The 18,873-nt window shown below is 45.0% G+C and overlaps 1 protein-coding gene across 1 annotated transcript; it reads right to left on the bottom strand.

Annotated features, from left to right (window-relative positions):
* Positions 1 to 9: 9 nt before the first annotated feature.
* On the bottom strand, positions 10 to 17,722 carry dctn2 (dynactin 2 (p50)). Its single transcript, XM_006629256.3, has 14 exons — positions 17,463 to 17,722; positions 15,251 to 15,319; positions 7,977 to 8,073; positions 7,762 to 7,823; positions 7,268 to 7,366; positions 6,374 to 6,534; positions 6,092 to 6,242; positions 5,813 to 5,878; positions 5,437 to 5,475; positions 5,126 to 5,203; positions 4,646 to 4,717; positions 3,294 to 3,396; positions 2,612 to 2,703; positions 10 to 1,105 (listed from the first exon to the last, which is right to left on the bottom strand). Exons 1-14 carry the CDS (start codon positions 17,496 to 17,498, stop codon positions 1,019 to 1,021), a joined length of 1,212 nt encoding a protein of 403 aa, XP_006629319.2. The 5' UTR covers positions 17,499 to 17,722; the 3' UTR covers positions 10 to 1,018.
* Between the last annotated feature and the right edge of the window lie 1,151 nt (positions 17,723 to 18,873).

Raw genomic sequence — 18,873 nt, 5'->3', positions numbered from 1 at the left:
ACAAAGCAGTTTGTGTGGGTTATTTTTTTAATGGCATCTTCCAAGAAATCTAAATCCCAAACTGCCTCGGGTAATGCACTTTATTTCTGTTCCAGCGGATGTACAGTACAGCACAGGCAGTGCAGTGCCCAGTAAAAGACCAGGCTCTCATGGTCAGTCTCTGGCTTAGTCATAATAATTATAGCAGTAACACTCCAATGAACATAAAATTAGTCTAAGGTAGACAAGCATATTTACAAGCTGTTTTTCTTCACAAGAATACAAGACCTTGTGCACATTCTGAACTGTCAACACGTACATTTTTCATTTGAGGGGAACAGTCAGCTGAGTTAGGCACCCCCCAAGGAACATAAATCCTTTATTTCAAGCAGTGTTAATTTAGACTGTTACATTTTACTTTAGAACTATTCAATATCCAGTCAACAGCGACTTCAGGCATTGTCTTCTTGAGACTGGCAAAAGTTAAAAACTCAGAACAAACTTAGCTCAGCCCAAACAGTTACTTGAAACATTCTTGGACTGGACCCGGACAAGCACTTTGGACAGTCCCCAACCACTCTATCTATCAGAGCGACCCATTAACGCTAACAGGTAGGATTCAAGGCTACGATTCCCTACCATTTCTGCTGTGCTTAACTTGAGACGTGAATATGGCCCATACATCATCCTCATTAACACTGCTAGTGAGCACATAAAACAAAGAGGCTCCACAAAACGAGCACAGAGCCCCGCTTTTATTAAGTCCACCGACAGAGCTCAGGGGAATATAGCAGTGCAAGCAGGCTCTCGCTTTCATCTCAATCCTGAACCTTGGGATCAAGGGCACATCGCCACAAAGGCTTTGGGTGAACAGAACAGATTCTGCAGTCTTCGAAGGGAGAATTAGTGTATAACGATGTGGTTTGAGCACGAGACTCGTTCAGGGGAGGGGAGTGGGGATTGATTTGGTCTCTTGTGTAGTTGAAATCCGTTTTGCAAACAGCTGAAGTCGAGCAGTGAGAGGGACCCCCTCACCGTTTTATTTAGCAAGTTTCTTCATCCTGGCATCCAGACTGGAAAAGTTCTCCTCCACTGTGATCAGATTCTCCTTCATGGTCTGCTGCACCTGAGCAACGGCAAGAGAGCCTGTTAAAAATCGATATTCACAAGGGCTGTGCCATGAAAGTCACTTGCACAGAGTGTGAGAACAAGAAGAGCTTTTATTGATAAAGCACCTTTCCAAACCCAAGGACGCTGTACACAGTGATATAGGAACAAAATGCAGTAAAAAAACAAAACAAAAAACATACAGGATAGAATGTAGGGCAACGAAACATAGGCCCTGGTAAAAACGTGACTTTTGAGTTTAGATTTGAAGAGAACCAAATAACTCAAATGGTGGAGGTAGAGCATTCCATTAACAAAGAGCATCGACAGAAAAGGCACAGTCACCACAAGTCCAAGATTTAGTCCTGCAGACAGTAAGTAAAGGACCAGCTTCAACTGAAAGGAGCCAACAAGAGGGAGTTTAAACATGGAGGAGGTCAGAGATATATGATGGAGCCAGAGTTTTTAAAGCCTTGAAAGTCAATAACAAGATCTTACATCAAATAAATGACTTCATAGGCAACCAGTGAAGAGATTTAAGTGCAGTAGTGATATCCTGCCAGGGTCTGGTGTGAGTTAGAAGTCTAGCTGTAGAGTTTTGGACATACTACCATATATGGAAAATAGTGTGGCAGTCCATAGAGCAAGCAGTTGCAGAAATCAAACCTTGATGTTATCAATGCACAAATCAAGTACTCAGCATCGGACACTGATTGAAACTGCCTAATGCAGGCAATATTTCCAAGATTAAAAAATGAGGTGAAAAAATTAAATTTTTCACGAGGGGCTCAAAAGACAGCAGAGGATCGAGTGTGACTTCCAGATTCCTGACTATGGCTGACACATGAATGGAGAAGCCATCCATCATTACTGTGAAGTTCTCCAGTCTTATTAGCTGACATTTGCTGCCCCTTTAGCACATGTTTCTGTTTTGTCACTAGCTTAGTTTCAGGGAATTTCATATCAAACACAGCTTGATGTCATGCAAACAAGAGGTAAGTGATGGAGGTAGGAGATCAGAGGGGGAAGAAGCTGCATGGGCCCAAAAGTGGCATTTCAAACTCAGCTCACTGTCACTTGCACAGTGTGACCAAGAGATTGAGCTCTGCCAGGTTAGGGTTGAGATTAGTTAACGCAGAGCCCTGTCCTCTTTCAGTGCAACATCCGACTCCTGCCCTCCTGTCCGTCACTGTGGAGTTTGCAGCAAGTCAGATGACAAACGGCTCTGGAGGTAGGGGTGTCTCAGGAACCGCCAGGTGAAAACAAGGCCTACCATCAAAAAGCCATCACAGGCGACTGAACAGGAAAATGGGTCGCTGTTGCTTTGGAAGTTAAGGAAAGTGGATATAGTGCTGAACCTAGACATGGGTCTGAGTGGAAAAACCCCTGTCCTCTCGCACAGGACCAAGTGATTTAACCTTCTCACAGATCACCAAGGGCCACGTCATTCACCTTTCCTGAATAATGCAACAAGCTCTTCACACACCACCTTATTCCACATTCAACGACGTAAAAGAGAGCTTACCTGAGACAGGAGAGTGGCGTTGTCCTTTAGAGAGTTACTGATCATCTGCTGGGTGGTGTCCAGGTGTGTCAGCAGCTGCCCAAACTGCATAGCTATGAGGGGAGAAGGAACATGTGTTAGTTCTTGCAAGGAGGTGGGACCCCTGTAAGCTCCTTTACAGAGAGAAACTGGGAGAGAGCAGATACACGTTGTCGGCACTCATCATGTGACATTGGACATCACCATACATTCCACAGCTCCAGCATAGGATCAGGAACATCATACCACAAGGACAATTTTTTAAAAAGCCCCCAAAGAAAACCGAAAAACCTGGTGCACAGAGGTATGACACTATCTCACAATCTCATAGCTCTCGCAACTGCAAGATATCTGAGGCTGAAGTCCTTAAGAACAGGTGGAGATTCAGAAATGTCTTCCAGGCAAAGTGTTATAGAAACACGTAGGTCTAAGTCCAGGCAGTTTAAGCATGTTTACAAAAAATACACAGTGAAAATCCAATTTAAATAAATTACAACTGTAAACTGCAAAAAGGAAAAGAAGAAAGGGACAGAGTTTAGGCATAGGAATGAGGAGAGAGATGAACAACAGTGGTAGTTATGAAACAAAAAAGGATGAAGGCAGTGGAGTAGGGAGATGAAGAAGGATATAGAGAAAAAGACGAGGGAAGAGAAGATTGCTGTACCTTGCTCATGCAGTTCCTTAACTGCAACAAGCCTCTGGACCACTTGTGGAAGTGAGGTTGCGATGGCATCCCACTTCTGAATGACATCATACAACTGAGACACCTACACATACACACAGAGAGACAGTTAGCCTTAACTGGACAAGCTGACCCCCTCTTCATGGGAGTAATAACTTTATGATTTAAAGAGACCTAGAACACCTGGAGAGCTATGGCACTCATGTCCATCACTGGGGTTCCCTGCTTTAAAAAGCATTTCTCGTCCAAAAAGAAATGTTCTTTCTTTACTGGTTACAAAGCATATTCGCAGTCAACGCCACTCCGGACAAAGGTTAAGGCAGCAGGAAGTGCTCCTCAAGTGATGTAATAAAGCAAAATGGTGACCATCATTTTACCACCTGCTAATGGCTGACAGACAAAAAGCCATTGATAAGGATGCAGACAGTCCCACTGTCCAAATGTCTAAGTCTGTCTGCCATCAGCAGAGTTCATTTTGCATGGCCAGTTACCTCAGCTGGCTCCTCTGAATATGGATATGGAATATAACAGATTTTTTTAATTCTGTTTTTAGTTTTTGCTCCATGAATGGTGTGCACACAGCACACTAGAGTGGGTTTCCTGTAGCTGGGGAGTTGTAAGAACAAGGCCCTGCAAAGGAGGTCCACAAAGAACAGAGAAAGATTCCTCGCATGTGGGTGGGAGAAATCAATGATCATTTCCCTTTGTGCAATGCCTCTCATGATCGCCCTGGCTGCTGGACTGTGGGCCAAGCTAGCTGTGGCTCAGCAGCCAGGGGCGTCATCATCAACCTGTCTCCCTCCTCCAGCTGCCCCAGAGACTAGTCACCTGGAGTCTTGGAGCACCTGGACTCAGTTTATGGTAACACCCGTTCCAGGTGCTCCTCAGAATAAATACTCAGACATAACAGAGCCCCGAGCATGACTCTGTCTAAATAATATTGTTTTCAAATCTTTAATCTCACAATGAAATCAATAACCCAATCAATAACTGTGCCTTCTAAGGCACATCTAATGCCTTAAATGAGTCTCCTTCTCTCCAACTCCCCCCCTTCTCTTTCTCTCATTCAAATTTTAATCACCCATCTCCTACTCTGAAAATTAAGTTCTTAAGCTGCAGGAAACCGGAACCAACATCAATCTTTACTCAAAATGCCATGGTTGTGCAGCTCTGCACATTTTTCAAAACTGCATTAGTAGAATTTGGAATATCTGATTAAAAAAAAGCATCTTCCTGTTCTAAAATACCCAACTCACGAGCTTCTGTCCTAACCCTCTTGCAGTGCCCTCCAGACTCCCCCAGCCTCTCTCTACCCCTTTTCAGACTCCTCTCACCTTGGTCTGTGTCTCTGCATCTTCAATTGTTGCCTTATGCTTGGCGATCTCATTCATCTTGCCCAAGACACTCTGTAAGGGACACATACATAGGCATTCTCAGCAGACTTAACATATGTGCATCCAGATTCACAAGACAAATTAAGGCTGAAAACATCAAAACTCATCAAAACTTTTTTAGGGGGGACACAACAGATGAGTAGCATCTTCCAAACAGGCCCTAACCCTACACTCTTTATATGGCTAAAATAACTATTTTATCGAACACAGCAACCATATGGGTGATGCACGGAGGACAGTGTGCAAGAGACCAATGCTCTCGAATTAAAACATTTTTTTCTAATTGAAAATGGGATTAGTCAAGGATGCCGAGTTAAATGTGGAAAGCACTTTTCAAACACAAGCATGCTGCTATATTGAAGCACTATCCTTTAAGTATTTTAATCAAGACGAGCTTCTGTCTCTTCCTGCTGGAGTTACCTGCAGCCTGGCCTCCACCTGGTCCAGTGTGGCCGAGTCCAGACCACTGACTCGCGCTTGCAGCAGCTCAATGGTGTCCTGGAGAGAGGGAGAGAGGAGAGGAGAGAAAAGGAAGAGCGGGGCAAGGGAAGGGAGTGAGAAAGAAAAGGCACGATCATCAGTGAAGAGATGGGGCGATGGGTGAGAGATTGAGACATTTGAACACTATCTGGATGCAACAAATTAAGTCGGAACAGCAGTGAAACAGAACGGCTGCGACTGCAACGAACAGTATTGGTCTGGTCGTTGTCAAACAGAGAGGGCACACTCACCATCAGACTGGCGCCCTGCAGTGCCACTGTCAGAGAACTCTGCAAAATAAGCCCAACAGCCATCAATGCCTGTCACTACAAAACCATCAGTGTGCCCCATGCTCTCAGCTGAACTTGGCACACGCTCAGCTCCAGACTGGCTACTTCTGTAGTTGTTACAATAAGGGTATCGTAAACCAGTTTCATGTATTAGGTAGGATAAAACCTAGATGCACTGCATTTTAAATGGCAGGAAGTACAGAAATAGGTGTCTGGTGGTTGTATCTACCATGAACAACAAAAAAAGTTTAAAGTGTTCCATTTGATTGTTTTCACATTTGCATTTTAAATGCAACAGAAGAGGATTTAGGAATACTATGTATTGAGCTCTGAATACCTGTCTCTCCGGGCCAGACCCCACTGCAACCTCGAGCTCCTCAAGACGCTTCTCCAGCTCCAAAATCTCCAAAGAAAGAGAACCAACATAGACTTAGAGGGAGCAGCTAGGTCCACATATGGCTATATTAGAGATAAACGGGGACAGAGAGAGATAGTGACAGTAGTTCGATCAGTGAGGGTCCAGGATCCCCAAAACTGTAGAGGCCTAGGACACAGTGCCCAGCATGTGTCAACACATGAAGAAAAAGCAATCGGGGCCACCGACACCCCGCCTCACCTTGGCCGTCTCAGTGAAGCGGTCCTGCTCCGGACGGCTGTGCAGTTCATACACCACTGCCCCCTCCGGTCCCCGCCCTGCCGGCTTCCCCTCCCCGGCCCCTGCTTTGGCCCGGGGCCCACGCGCCACCTCCAGCTGGACGAGCAGGCGCCTGTGGAGAGATGGACAGTCAGACAGATGAGCATGCCTTCTCTGGTTCCCCTTTTCTTCCCTCAGTGATCTCTCCTCTCCCTTACCCTCCACCCCTCGTTCCCTGACCCCTCTCCCCCCACCCCTTCTTACTGAGTGAGTGCACCATCGGGGTCGGTCAGGGCGATATGGGCGTTTGGACCCAGCAAGCTCTCCAGGTGAGAGGACACCAGCTGCTGCTTCAGCTGGGCAGCCTGCTGGGCCAGGGCTGCTGGGGTGAGACGCTCCTCACTGCTGGACTCTTTGGTGGTGGCCTGAAAGTAGCGAAGAGAGAAGGTTACGAATAAGAGGCGGCCATTCAGCCCATTTTGTTCATCCAGCTGCGTTTAGCAGGATCTAATAGATGTAATGAATCTTGTGCATTTGGCTTCAAGAACGTGGCTGGCAGGTAGCTCCCGACAACCCACTGCCTTTTGTGTAAAGAAGAACCTCCTGATTTTAGTTCCACATGAACTCCCTTTTAGTTTTGACTTGTGCTTTAAAAGGAGAGAGGTGGGGGGGCGGGGCAAGGAAAATGGCGAGGACAAGGGTCAAAATATAGAGATGGGGAAAAAGGAAGAACAGCAGAGGAGGGAGGACAAAAATGTTGTAGAGTTAGCAAGAGGGTGGTGCTCAGGGAGAAGGTGTGGAGAAAATGAAACAGTTATGCAGAAAAGGAGAGAGAGGGGAGGGGAGTGGGGAGAGATGAGGCATGGGTGCGAGAGGCAGGATTTCCCTTAGGAACGCTCCGCAGGGCCCTCCCACCACCTCCCGACCTCTTAGGTCAGCACTCCTTTCGATCAAACAAAGCAAAAGACCTCCCGGCTTCCTTTAGTTATCTGTGAAGAACCCCAGCTTTGGCTGAAGTACAGCATCAAGAAGAAAAACCAGCAATAGGCAGAAACAATGACACCGCTATCCTTGCCATCCTGTGTACTGTGTACAGCCAATCTACGGCAACACCACAGAAAGCAGCTGTAAAAACCAAAAATGCCTCACGTCTCTCACCTTAATCTGTTCCACCTCCTCAGTCAGCTCCTGGATCTCATTAACCAGCCGCTGGTATTTCTGCTGGGGAGTCTCCTTCACCCCTCGTCCCTCCCCCAGCTGGAAAACACCAAATACATCAATACACAAATAGCAGAGTTAACAAGACATGTGTGCACACAATGGACAACCGCACAGCTCCATACTCTATAAAGTACACACACAGACACAGGCTTTTTGATCTTGACAGGACAACTTAGAAATTAGTGTTGAAAAGTATTCTGTACCATCCCAGCAAAGAATTACCCACTGAACTCTGTACAACCCTGAAATACTTCCCCATTTCCAGTCTTAACTGCTTGCTGCAGTTAAGTATAACTGTAATTCCAGAGAAAGCTAAAGCTGACCGGGATTGATCAATGAGCAAACAGTATAGCTCCCAGCTAGTTAATTTCGACCCCACAAGGCACCAAAGGAGAAGGCAGGTTCCATTCACCAGGTGATGAGATACCTACAATTTCATACTCCCCAGACTCATAGCCAATCCGACGAGTCTTGCTGATACGATCCGAAAAATCTGCAAGAGAAAGCAAAAATTGAGCTTGCTCCACTAGCGTGGCACCGGTGCATCAAACGCTACACTCACTCTGGCAACACTGGCGACTGTGGCTGTGACTCAAGAAGATGAAGATGAAGACGGAGGAGGTAAGAGGCAGGGCAAAGAACTCACCCAAGCCCTTAGTGCTGACCCTCTTGTCCTTGAACTTATCATAGGCAGCATTGGGGTTCACCACAATCCTTTCCACACTGTCACTGCACAGCTCCTCCTGCAAGACAGGCCCCGTTACACCACACTCAGTACACTCAGCACGCGACTGCAGCGTTTCCCCGTGATCCCTCATGAGCAGGGGTGGCTCTGGTCTGCATACACCACGGTGGCAGGCTAAGAGGGAGGAAAGTAAGAAAACAGGGCGAAGAATAACTGCTGATTCAATATTGTGTTTGGTACAAAGCCTGTACTTAGTATCTGAAATAGCATTTAAATAGTGGTAGGGAATTTTTGGAGAAGACAAAGTATTTCTCGGCTCTAAAACACTTTTTCACTCAAACCACTGCTATTTATATATGCAGACCTGACCCACACCAATATCCTCAGAGGTCTGGGTTAACCCTGTTTTTTCTGGGGTTTTTTTGTGTGTGCAGCAGAATTCCAGTGCAGCCCTGGAAGGTTTTCGGCACAGTGAAACCAGTACCCACACAAGGCCAGTACATTGGCCCCTTGCCGTTACCAAGCGATACTCGGGCATCATGCCGCTGGTAAGACCAGAAAAGAGCGTTTTTTGGATTGCTTCATCTTAACACAGAGATGCTCCATCAACCAGAGCCAGCCACAGAAAGAGCAAAATAAAAACACTGACATCGCCTTTGTTAAGGAGACGACTGCAGAGAAGATTTCCCACCCCTCCCGAGCACCCACACAGTCAAACATGCTTCCACACAGCACTAATCCCAGCCCACGGCCCATCTCTCTCTCTGCATGGCTAGCGCTGGGATGGAACATCTGCAACACACCTGGAAGCAGGCAACAGCTGGAAGCAGACTGTAGGAGCATGCTCAATTTGTGACATCTTTTTTTGAATCACCCCGATTGTGCAAAATGATTAGAAAAGGGTTGAGCAAGCATCTACGGGCATCTATAATTTTTGCATAATATATAAGGGGATACACATAACCATAAGGAAGCAGACAGGGTTGATCAATTCCTGAAGAACTATTTTCTTAACCCCTTCTTATAAACTCTGTAGATAAGTACTCTATTGTGAAAGGCATCTTAAAATAGCTAAAGATTAACGAGGCATTCACTGCAGTAAAAACAGCTCAGGTAAAGAAAGCCCTCATTGGAAATGAAATAGTTTGCTTGGTATTCAAGCAGATTAAGTTCTGCACAAGACAGTCAGGATCGTGTCAGTGGAGTAAGCTACACTATAATGTCTTTCAATGAATGCACTGCTGAGAAACTGTTTGAAGTCACCAACTGGTAAAGCCAGAAGTGTGATTGGAGCACTCAATCAGTGGAAGTGTTGCAGTCTGAACATCCTGAAAGAACACCACAACACTGGGAATCTCACCTGTGCCCACATCCATTCTTATCAAACCCAGCCAGGAAGGAACTTCACCAGCAATCCCCAAGAGCAGGGCTGTCTCAAGAGAGCTGGGGGTGGGGTTCTGTCTATGACTCATCTATGGTAATTGCTGCTATTATATTCTGAGCAGCCTACATTCCCTTTCGTCTGCATCTCAGCTCAGAAAGGCTGAAACGGGTGCTTCTCTCAGATACTCCCCTCCCCGAAGCACCTTCTACAGCTGCAGAGCCTAGAGCAGTCACATTCACATTTTCTTCTCTTTCCTTCTCTTGCAATGGGAAAGTTAAACCGCTGACATCTGACCCGTCAATGGCTGAGTCTAAAGCCACCTTTATACCAAGTCTTTAGCCTGCAAAGATCTCAAATTAATCAACAAGATCTACAGATGCAGAGATTCTCCAGGACCAAGACAGAAGAGCACAGGAATGACGTTTAATGACAATGTCAAGAAAATCTGACAATCAGGTTTTGTTGTTAGTTTAGACCATTTTCCACTATTTCTTTATTTGATGAGGTTTTTGTTCCAAATGCACTACAAATGAAAACCACAGGAGCAACCACAACAATACATTTCAATAGGACTTAATATGGACACTTATCCTGGAGAGCACTCATTGCAAACGTCAGCCCTCTCCAGACAGCACTAACAAGCTGTGATGGCAGTCAGCTGGCTACAGTGAAGGCTGGGCTACAAGCTATGACGGGCACAAACAGAATGGCTGCCGTTGTCCATTATCTCTGGTGTTAAGTGGACTATTTTTTTTAAATCAGAGGATGTGGATGTTAAAACTGGGTATTAGTGTTGGAGGAGATCAGTAAAGCAAACTTCCTTCACTAATCAAATGCAGTGGGAGGAGACAGACAGAAAGGGGGAAAGTGACACCCTGGTCTTTTCTAAGAGGAATCTCAGAACAGAGGGTAAAGTATCTCCAGGAAATATTCATCCTAAGGGCAATGTCTCGGAAGAACTGTAAGGAGACAAATCTGTAGAGGACGGGTCTCTAGGTAGTAAGAAAGAGAGGATGATTTCAAATCACATCAGTGCACACACAGACAGATGGATGAACAGACAGGCATTAGCGGGATGGGACAAGGAAGGCTCTTACCAGCTCCTTCGTGTTTTCCATAAAGAGTTAGAGAAAGAGAGGGAGCGAGGCAGGGAAGAGAGAGAAAGAGAGAGAGAGAGACAGAGATTAACACGAAGTTATTGTCACATGCAATGCACCATAGCGGCTGTGGGCCACTGTCCCCTCCTGGCAGGGCAGACTTCATTTGTTCACCCTCATTCACCCCTTTTTATCTTCTCCTGTTAGACTGGGGGGCAGAAAGCAGAGGTAGGTAGAGGGAGGTTTTTATGACCACAACAGCAGCGGGTCATACGCACAATTAGCCTTGGTAAACCCAGAATGCACTGCTCCAACAGTGAGCTGCTTCAGTTCGTTAGCATGGGCTCCCCCGACTCCTTCCAGGCTGCAGGGTCGCCTCTTAATTTGGGTCCACCTTAGAATTTTTACCACACCATTGACTCGAGAGCCTCCGTATTGGCTTTTTTTTCTCTATCTGATCCTGAAGCATATTAAAAGATACCTAAAAAGAGGCAAACAGCCTGTGAGGACCCAAAGCAGCTCACCCATGTTTTTAATCAAGGCAAGCAACAGGGAGCGTGGAGCACTGTGGCAGCAGAAACACACATCCAAAAAAGAGGAAGTTAGTGAGTGTGACTTTCCTAAATTACAGCCGTGTCCCAGACACGCTGTCTGCTCTAGTGCTCAGGGGAAGATCTGAGCACTAACTTCTCAAACACAATCGGCAGTGCTTTAGGAGCACTCAGCACAACGCTGTTCCAATCCACTCTGAGCACCTCCAACTGCTACACTGTACAATCCAATCAGTCACGAGCAGCTTGAAGGCTCAATGCCATAAAGCAGTGCGCTGTGAGTGTGGGGGCGCATTCTGAATAATTCTGGTGTAGGCTTATAATAACGTAAGAAAGGGTACTAAAGAGAGAAGGCCATTCGGCCCACCTAGACTCTTTGTTAATTAGTAGTCAATTGATCTAAGGATCTAATCCAGCAGGTTCTTGTTATATATAGATATATGATGTATAATTTATAGAGCTCAGCACTAAGCAGGACCGCAGGAAGCAGTCTACGCTCATGTGGACAGGACATTGGTTTAAGGTAGTAAGTTGCACTGCACAGCGTGTCCTTCAGTCAGCACGCTGTGGCAACGGCAGGGAATTTCCTCTCCCATGGTGCAGGGACAACAAGACAGCCAGGTCTGTGAAAAAATAAAAGTGAAGCAGCAGCCAGGCAGCTCTCCAGTGATTCCTCCTGTCCGAACACTGACCAGGCCCTGCCCTGCTGGTTGGCGGGACCTGAAAAGAGCACCTTTAGCTGCCAGCCATGCTTCCAGCTTTTCAATCAACTGATTTGACTGAGCCTGTGTTGCCAGGGCAATGGGTGGCCAGTTTCGGGATCTATTTCAACTGTTGTCTTTTCCTTATCATTTCAATATCCATTCTACTGTACATAAAAGTATTAGCTTAATCAGCTATTTCAAAAATTAAAGAGGCCACCCTCCACCACCTTATCAACAGCCAGTACGGAAAGCAATGATTCTGATTCGTGACTCTTCAAAATCAGGCGACCTTTGGATGAAAGCAAAACTCTATTCTGGGACCCACTTCATTATGAAACGCCCAATGAACATACACACAAGAATGGAACAAGAACAGGCAAACCTGATCTTCAACAAACAAATAAATCTGGCATGAAAAATCGGATTACTTAAAAAAATAAATTAAAATAAATCAATTAGTTTGCTGGGCAACACATTCAGAACATCATAGCAATAAGAATTTCAATTGCATGCTGAACAACATTGGCAAGAATGGGAACCACAGAGATCACGTGTGGGAACTGATTACAACCCCAGTCATGCAGTAGTGAAGCAGCTTAAAGGGTCTTACTTGCACAAACTAGCGTCCCAGGAAGGGATTCAAAACAAGTGGGGAGACAGCATGGAACGGGGGAGAACACTATTAGGGTTAGTGTGCATCACACAACAATATTTTAAACACTGAACAAGTACACCAAACAACACATGACCATGCATGGCAAAGTGGGGAGGGGGGGGACATTTCAGAGGCTAAACTTTCCTTTCAAACCATGGGGTTATCACAGTGGGTGGGGCTTTGATTTTACTTCTGCCCAGTCTGTGCACAGCTCAAAACGGTGCTCAACTGCAGTTAATCCCCTGTCTGTTTTTTATAGAATCAAAAACCTGCTAAGCAGAACAGACTACAGGGTTGTGGATTTTCAAATTCAACATATTAAACACAAGTTCGTACACATTCATATAGTATGAGGCATTCCAAAAATGAAACAAATGCTACTGGTTTTGATACTCATTTTGTGCTTTTTTAAAGCCTCTCAGTACATATCTCACAGGGAACATCTTCTAGTGTTTTGGCATCTTTGAAGAACATGCAATCGCTTTAATGTTAATTAGCCCTTGTCTTTCACAAAGCTGGGAAAGGAACATGTCCAATTCACTGGTCAAAGTTAGCTATGCCCTCCTGGTGAGTCTTATAAGGACAAAACACCTGTCAGTGGCTGCTCATCTTGTCATTATACATCTAAAATATATGCAAAAGGTGGAATGATAAGTATGCTGAAACAGTCCTTAAACTGTACCACCACCCTCCAGCATTGTGAAACAAATCCTACTTAATATTAATTTGTACAATATATAAGAAAAAACTATGTTCTAGTGATGAAGGCATAAAGTGCTGCTGTTACAATCAAGTAATGCATACCAAAAGGCATCAAAACAATAGCATTCAGAACACTGTTAATGCCTCTTAATGTTTTAATCAATAGATTAAGCAAAAGGGGGTTCAGGAACATGCAGATGAGTCAGTTGCAAAGCAAGGAGATCCAATTACCTCCTGTTAACAAGCTCTGTTTCTTAACTACAGCAATGAATTGCAACAAAAACATTTGTACTGCTCAAGTTTGATTTTGATAAGCAAACATAGCAGGATCAAAACCAGTGGAAGAGCACAGAATGGCCAGAAACAAAAAGTCAAAACCTGCAAAAATCCCCCCCACTTTATACCTTCATGCAAAACAGCCATTCAGCGCTCCCAAGTGTAACCGTTCCCCTAGAACAGTCGCAGTGCTGCAGCACAGACTGTAGTGCAGAGGGCACACACACTCAATGATCATGCGTCTGTAACACAACTGGAAATCTACATGCCCCTGGGAGCACCAGTCTAGCAAGGCTCCACAGCTATGACACATGGATGCACAAAGACATGAGCACAAAATAAAACAGAAAAAAGGAGGAGTGCCATGGATTTTATTTTATAATACAAAGTCGCCAGCTATGGTTGGCTTGGCGTAAGAAAACAAAGGGATGAAAAAGTTACCATATTTGCAGGGGTCCAAGAATATCTTCAGCAATGTAAAAAATAAATGACTGCAGATCCCAGTGTGTCCCAGCAGACGTTTAACCTCATGTTAGCACATGAGGTCTCAATCCTGCTCCTGGAGGCCCACACACCTGCTGGTGTTTATTCCAACCACTTTCACTTTCACAACCAGAGCCTTAATTTACTAAATAACAATATTTTTTTAACTGTTTGTTTTCAGGCCTAAAACATGCTGAATGTTGCTTTTTAACCATTATGCTTCATAAGTAACACCGAATTCCAAACATGAGCGAAAATAAATCTGCACAGGTTACAATCAGGCTACTTGTCGGTTCAATGTAGGCTTCAGTTCAACAACTAACTTCAGGTAGAAAGCAAACCAGCGGGTAAGGGGGACCTCCAGGATCAAGACTGGGAACCCCTGGGTTTGCAGACCTGCAGGTGCAATTATTTGCCTACCCAAATACACCTAACTATTAAAACGCCTGTTTCCGCCAGGGAGTAAAAAAAAAAAACGCGCTATGGCATCTCACAATTGCGACTTTGACTCTCAGAATTACGACTTTATATCTCGCAATGGCGACTTAATTCTGAGTTTTTAAGTCATACTTCTGAGTTTTTAAGTTGCCATTGCGAGATATAAAGTCGCAATTCTGAGATAAAGTCACAATTGCGAGATACCATACTCCCTGGCGGAAATGGGCTTCCATACCAAACTGACCAGTGGTGAAAATCAATTAAATACTTAATGATCAGCTGGAACAATAACGGAGTGGAACGAAGGAACCACACTGGCCTTCCAACAGTGACCAGAAGTGGTTTTCACCTCGGGCCCTGGGGGACTTCAATCTCTTCTGGTTTGACTTCCAAGTTTTTTTCCTAATTAATGTTAAAACCTAATCTCTGCTTGTTTAGACTTGAAACTAAAAAAGGTTCCCTTCAGCGCTATGAAATTTGGATGGGGTTTTAGTGATCCGCATCGGTGCACAGCATCCCAATCTTGGGGTTTCAGAACCCCTCTTACTCAGGGGTGGGGAATAGAAAGCAACAAGACCCCTCAAAACTGAAGGTATCTATAGTGGGAATGTTTGAGACACTGTCATTCTCAGTTTCTCCATTGATCACCTATTAGGAGCTATTCAGACAGAACAAGTGGAGCAAATACTCAATAAATAGGGTTAGAGGAGACCAAAGAGAACCTGTATTTCCTACATTTGTTGGTAGAAAGTAAACCCAAGACCAGGTATTTTTTAAACCAGGGGCTAAGTGCAATTCTACAAGTTTAAAAAGTCTAATTAATCCAGATATTCAATTAAAGAAACTGTTCAGTTTAAATTAAACTTAATGAGGGGCTCGGTACATTTGACAAACCAGAAGAAGGAATGGTCCTCCGGGGTCAGGGTGCAGAACCACTAGACTCACCGATTCAAACTGGGCCTGGTCATCCTCCGGCAGGTCACTGGTCTCGTACACATCGGGCTCGTTGGAGGCCTGGAAAGAACAAGGAAACGCTGTCTGTTTTAATAACCACCCAGCTCCTGCTCCACGGCGATCCTCACACACTGGCGCTAGAGAGTGAAAGCTCTGCAGCTTTCACAAGGAAATTACACCCTCCGTGGGTCACACAGGACAGAACACTGTTATAATACAGACCATTTAAGTCACTCACTCAGTGAAATCATTAAGAGCTCAGGCAGAATAAAATAAGACAAGATCCTGCGGCTCTTCAGGTCAGGAACCAAGGATTTCTGCTGCACAGTAAGCAGTCATCTGTTTTGTCAGGGAGAGGTCATTACGTCATTCCAACAACCTTCTCAAAAGCCCTCTCCTGCACTAACAAACCTGGTGCAGATCAGTCCTGGTTTCAGGTTTCCCCACTGCCTGACAGTAATGGTCATTATAGTCTCTGTTCTCCCCATCTCCAAGAACAGCTGACTTGATATCTCTCTGGTTTATCTGTGAGATTTGCTAGTGAATGGATTTTAATTTTAATTTGTTCTGCATGTTTACATAAACCACTCTAGTGGGGAACAAGCTGTACTACATGTTCAAGATATGATGGGCCTCCTGTATGCGATAACGTAGGTCATCTGCGCTGTGGATCTCATTCCAACAAAGCAGCCAGTCACTTAAATTGAACCTATTTTTGTCTTAATTATTCTCAATGAAAATAGTGTCCTCTGAAGATGCCTGTACTGTAAAGCCTGAAGGACATGGGCTCTCCAGAACCAGGGTAGGAAAGCCAAAGAGCTGCAATGTCTGCCCATTGCCGAAAAACTGTTTTTTTTTTCCCCAAGTCAGTTTTGTAGATTACAAAAAATGAATTCAACGATAACAGTTAAGGTGATGCAGTTCACCCTTTGTCTTGCAACAGGGGGTCCCTATGTTAGTCATGGGGGACCCCCACACCTGCTGGTTTTTGTTCCCTCGCAACGCTCGAGTGAATAACTGAGCCCTACAGCTGACGATATCAGGTTTCATATTAACTCTTGGTTTTCGGCCCCTAATCGCATAGGAGGTTGCCTTTTAAGATCATCAAGAAAGGTAAAAGTTAAAATCTTCCACCTATGAGAAGAAAAAGAAGAAACAAACCTGCAAGGGTTCTAATTAAGCACCTTGATGGCTCAGTTCACGATTCAGTAAAATACAGGGCTCAACTGCAATGAAGCCCAAGACCTGGGGGTCTTCAGTATGGGTATTGAGAACCCTATACTTACAACTGTGGGACAGCCACCTTAACCAACCCTCTCAGATTGCAGTCTAGTATCACTGCTCTCCTGTAATGGACGATCACTGAACAAACATGTACAAGTTTGGCCATCCTGGTCCTGGAATACCAGTATGTCTTCGGGTTTGCACTACAGCTCTCTAAGCTAACCAACTGGTTACAGTCTTCAGTGGATCAACTTATTACTCCCAACTCGTTGGGTGCTTTAGAGAGATTCTGAGCATCTACAGACACTCACTGGGGGCCAGCAGGACCAGGACTGGGGTGACCTGCACTTTCCCACCCCTGTCCCGCCACGACGTCGCTGCTGGGTCTTTTAAAGACGCACTTTCCTGCTGGCCGGACCTCAGCACAGCCAACGCCCAGAAAACAAATCCGCTTTCATCACCAGCAGGCCTGAATGGCTGCAGACAATCACACACAAGACCATTACTACCACCTCGCCGGTGGGCAGATAGGTTTCCCAGGTGTGACGTGACGGTTCTGATGGAACAACGCTTTTCGGCCGTTAAAAACACCATCGGCCCCATCGCCATCTCCTGAAACTGCCCGGTATTCACCGGCGCCACGGGTACCCGGTAAACCAACTCTGAAAAAATCACCACCTTACCACTCCCACAGGCGACAACAAAACGGTCGTCTCGATTTACTGAGTCACGACAAACCCAGACAGCGAGTTGGACGCTTCTCGACATTATTCGTCAAGTGTCACTTGTGGGACCCGTGAATCCAGTCTTTCAAACTGGGGTGCGGTTTATAACACAAAATAACAAAGCAACCCGCCTTTTTGGCGAACCCCACCGCCCGTCCGGCACATCTATGGCTTAAAGATCGACCCGCTTTTAGTAGATTAACACTTCATTGTTCTATAAAGGTATACAGCATCCCGTCTTTTTTTTTACTTACAATGCCTGGCAAATTAGCATACTTGGGATCCGCCATTGTTGCTGAGGCTGCAGCGCCAGTAGAGAGAAGACGGTTAAGTGCGGCTTTTAAGGCGACGGCTATTTGCAAGCGAAAGTACAGGGTTTAGGTTTCCCTTCGGTAAAATAATAACAAGGCCTTCGCAACACAATACGCCTTTCTGCTATTTTCCCTGGGTTTGACAGCTCCTAAGGGTAGTCAAAGAGCGAGAAGCCGGTGCTCTCGCGTGATCCTATCTCCGAGACGAGACAAGGATGAGGTAATGCGATACCTCAAGGGATTGTGGGAAGTGTTGTTTGTTTTGTGTACCCTTGCCGAAACACTGTACTGTATCGAGTTTTGTGGCCTTCCGTCAAATCTACGGAAAACACGCGTATTAATCTGTATGGATTTTATTTTTAGTCTCCACAGTTCAAAAACTGCCTCTTGGTGGAGCTGATGTTTCAATGTACTTTACAGTATTGTCATGTTTCGTTCGGAATACTTCAAAATCCATTGCTACGATTTTCAAAACCAAAAAAACGTGGTACCAATGTCACATCTGCTTCTGCTGATATGACAGTAATAATATTTACAAACGTTAAATTCATGTCAGTGTTTGTAATTTGTCTGAGGCGTCATCAACTAGCAGACACACACACTCCAATTCAGCGGCCTTAAAACTAAAACCTAATAATCCCGGAAACCACTTAAGAATGGAACATTAAGTTTTAGTGCAGGGACAACTTCAGTATATCTAGAGCAGATTAAGCAGAACAAATGGTCTAATTGTGTCCCCCATTCCAGCCAAATAATGCTGAATCGTCAGTCCTACAACGTTTATGGCCGTAATGGGACTAAGAATGAATCTGTAAACTTGAATTTCAGCTTTGTTCAGTCTGAAGGGAACAGTACAGTAATCAGTTTCTTGAGAATACTGAAATCCATTTTAATGTCCCGTTTGAATGAAGTCCCAAAACCCTTGGAAATCTAATTTAGAGACACCTCACTTTGCAACACTATATGTTTTAATATTTCTTTAGCTTGTGATTTTGAATATGTACTGTAGTTTATTATCGGGGCTATCACTTCTCTCTATTTCCACTTTTGTTCTCTTTTAGTTACCTTTAACCTCTTATAGCCAGCGGCTCTATCACTCAGCAATTCACAACCCACTGAAGCTCAGCAGGGGTGAGCCTGGTCAGTACCTGGATGGGAGACCTCCTGGGGAAGCTGCTGGAAGAGGTGTTAGTGGGGTCAGTAGGGGGCGCTCACCCTGCGGTCCATGTGGACAATATACTGTGAAAGGGCATCATCCTTCGTATAACACGTAAAACCAGGGTCTTGACTATTTGTGGTCTTTAAAAATCCTCCCCACTGATATCTGATGTGTGGTAAATGTTCTGGAGCACTA

This window comes from Lepisosteus oculatus, chromosome 1 (assembly GCF_040954835.1).
Source record: "Lepisosteus oculatus isolate fLepOcu1 chromosome 1, fLepOcu1.hap2, whole genome shotgun sequence".
Classification (NCBI taxonomy): domain Eukaryota; kingdom Metazoa; phylum Chordata; class Actinopteri; order Semionotiformes; family Lepisosteidae; genus Lepisosteus; species Lepisosteus oculatus.
Note: the sequence above shows the minus strand (reverse complement) of the source record. Positions and strands in the feature narration are given on the sequence as shown.

Bases quoted from the DNA above. Each gene is read 5' to 3' on its own strand.
- dctn2 (XM_006629256.3), bottom strand. From the start codon at position 17,498: ATGGCGGATCCCAAGTATGCTAATTTGCCAGGCATT. The intron at 6,535-7,267 runs GTGAGAGACGTG...CGCTACTTTCAG, and splicing joins AGGAGGTGGAACAGATTAAG to GCCACCACCAAAGAGTCCAG. The intron at 4,718-5,125 runs GTAACTCCAGCA...TGTCCCTTACAG, and splicing joins AGGTGGAGGCCAGGCTGCAG to AGTGTCTTGGGCAAGATGAA.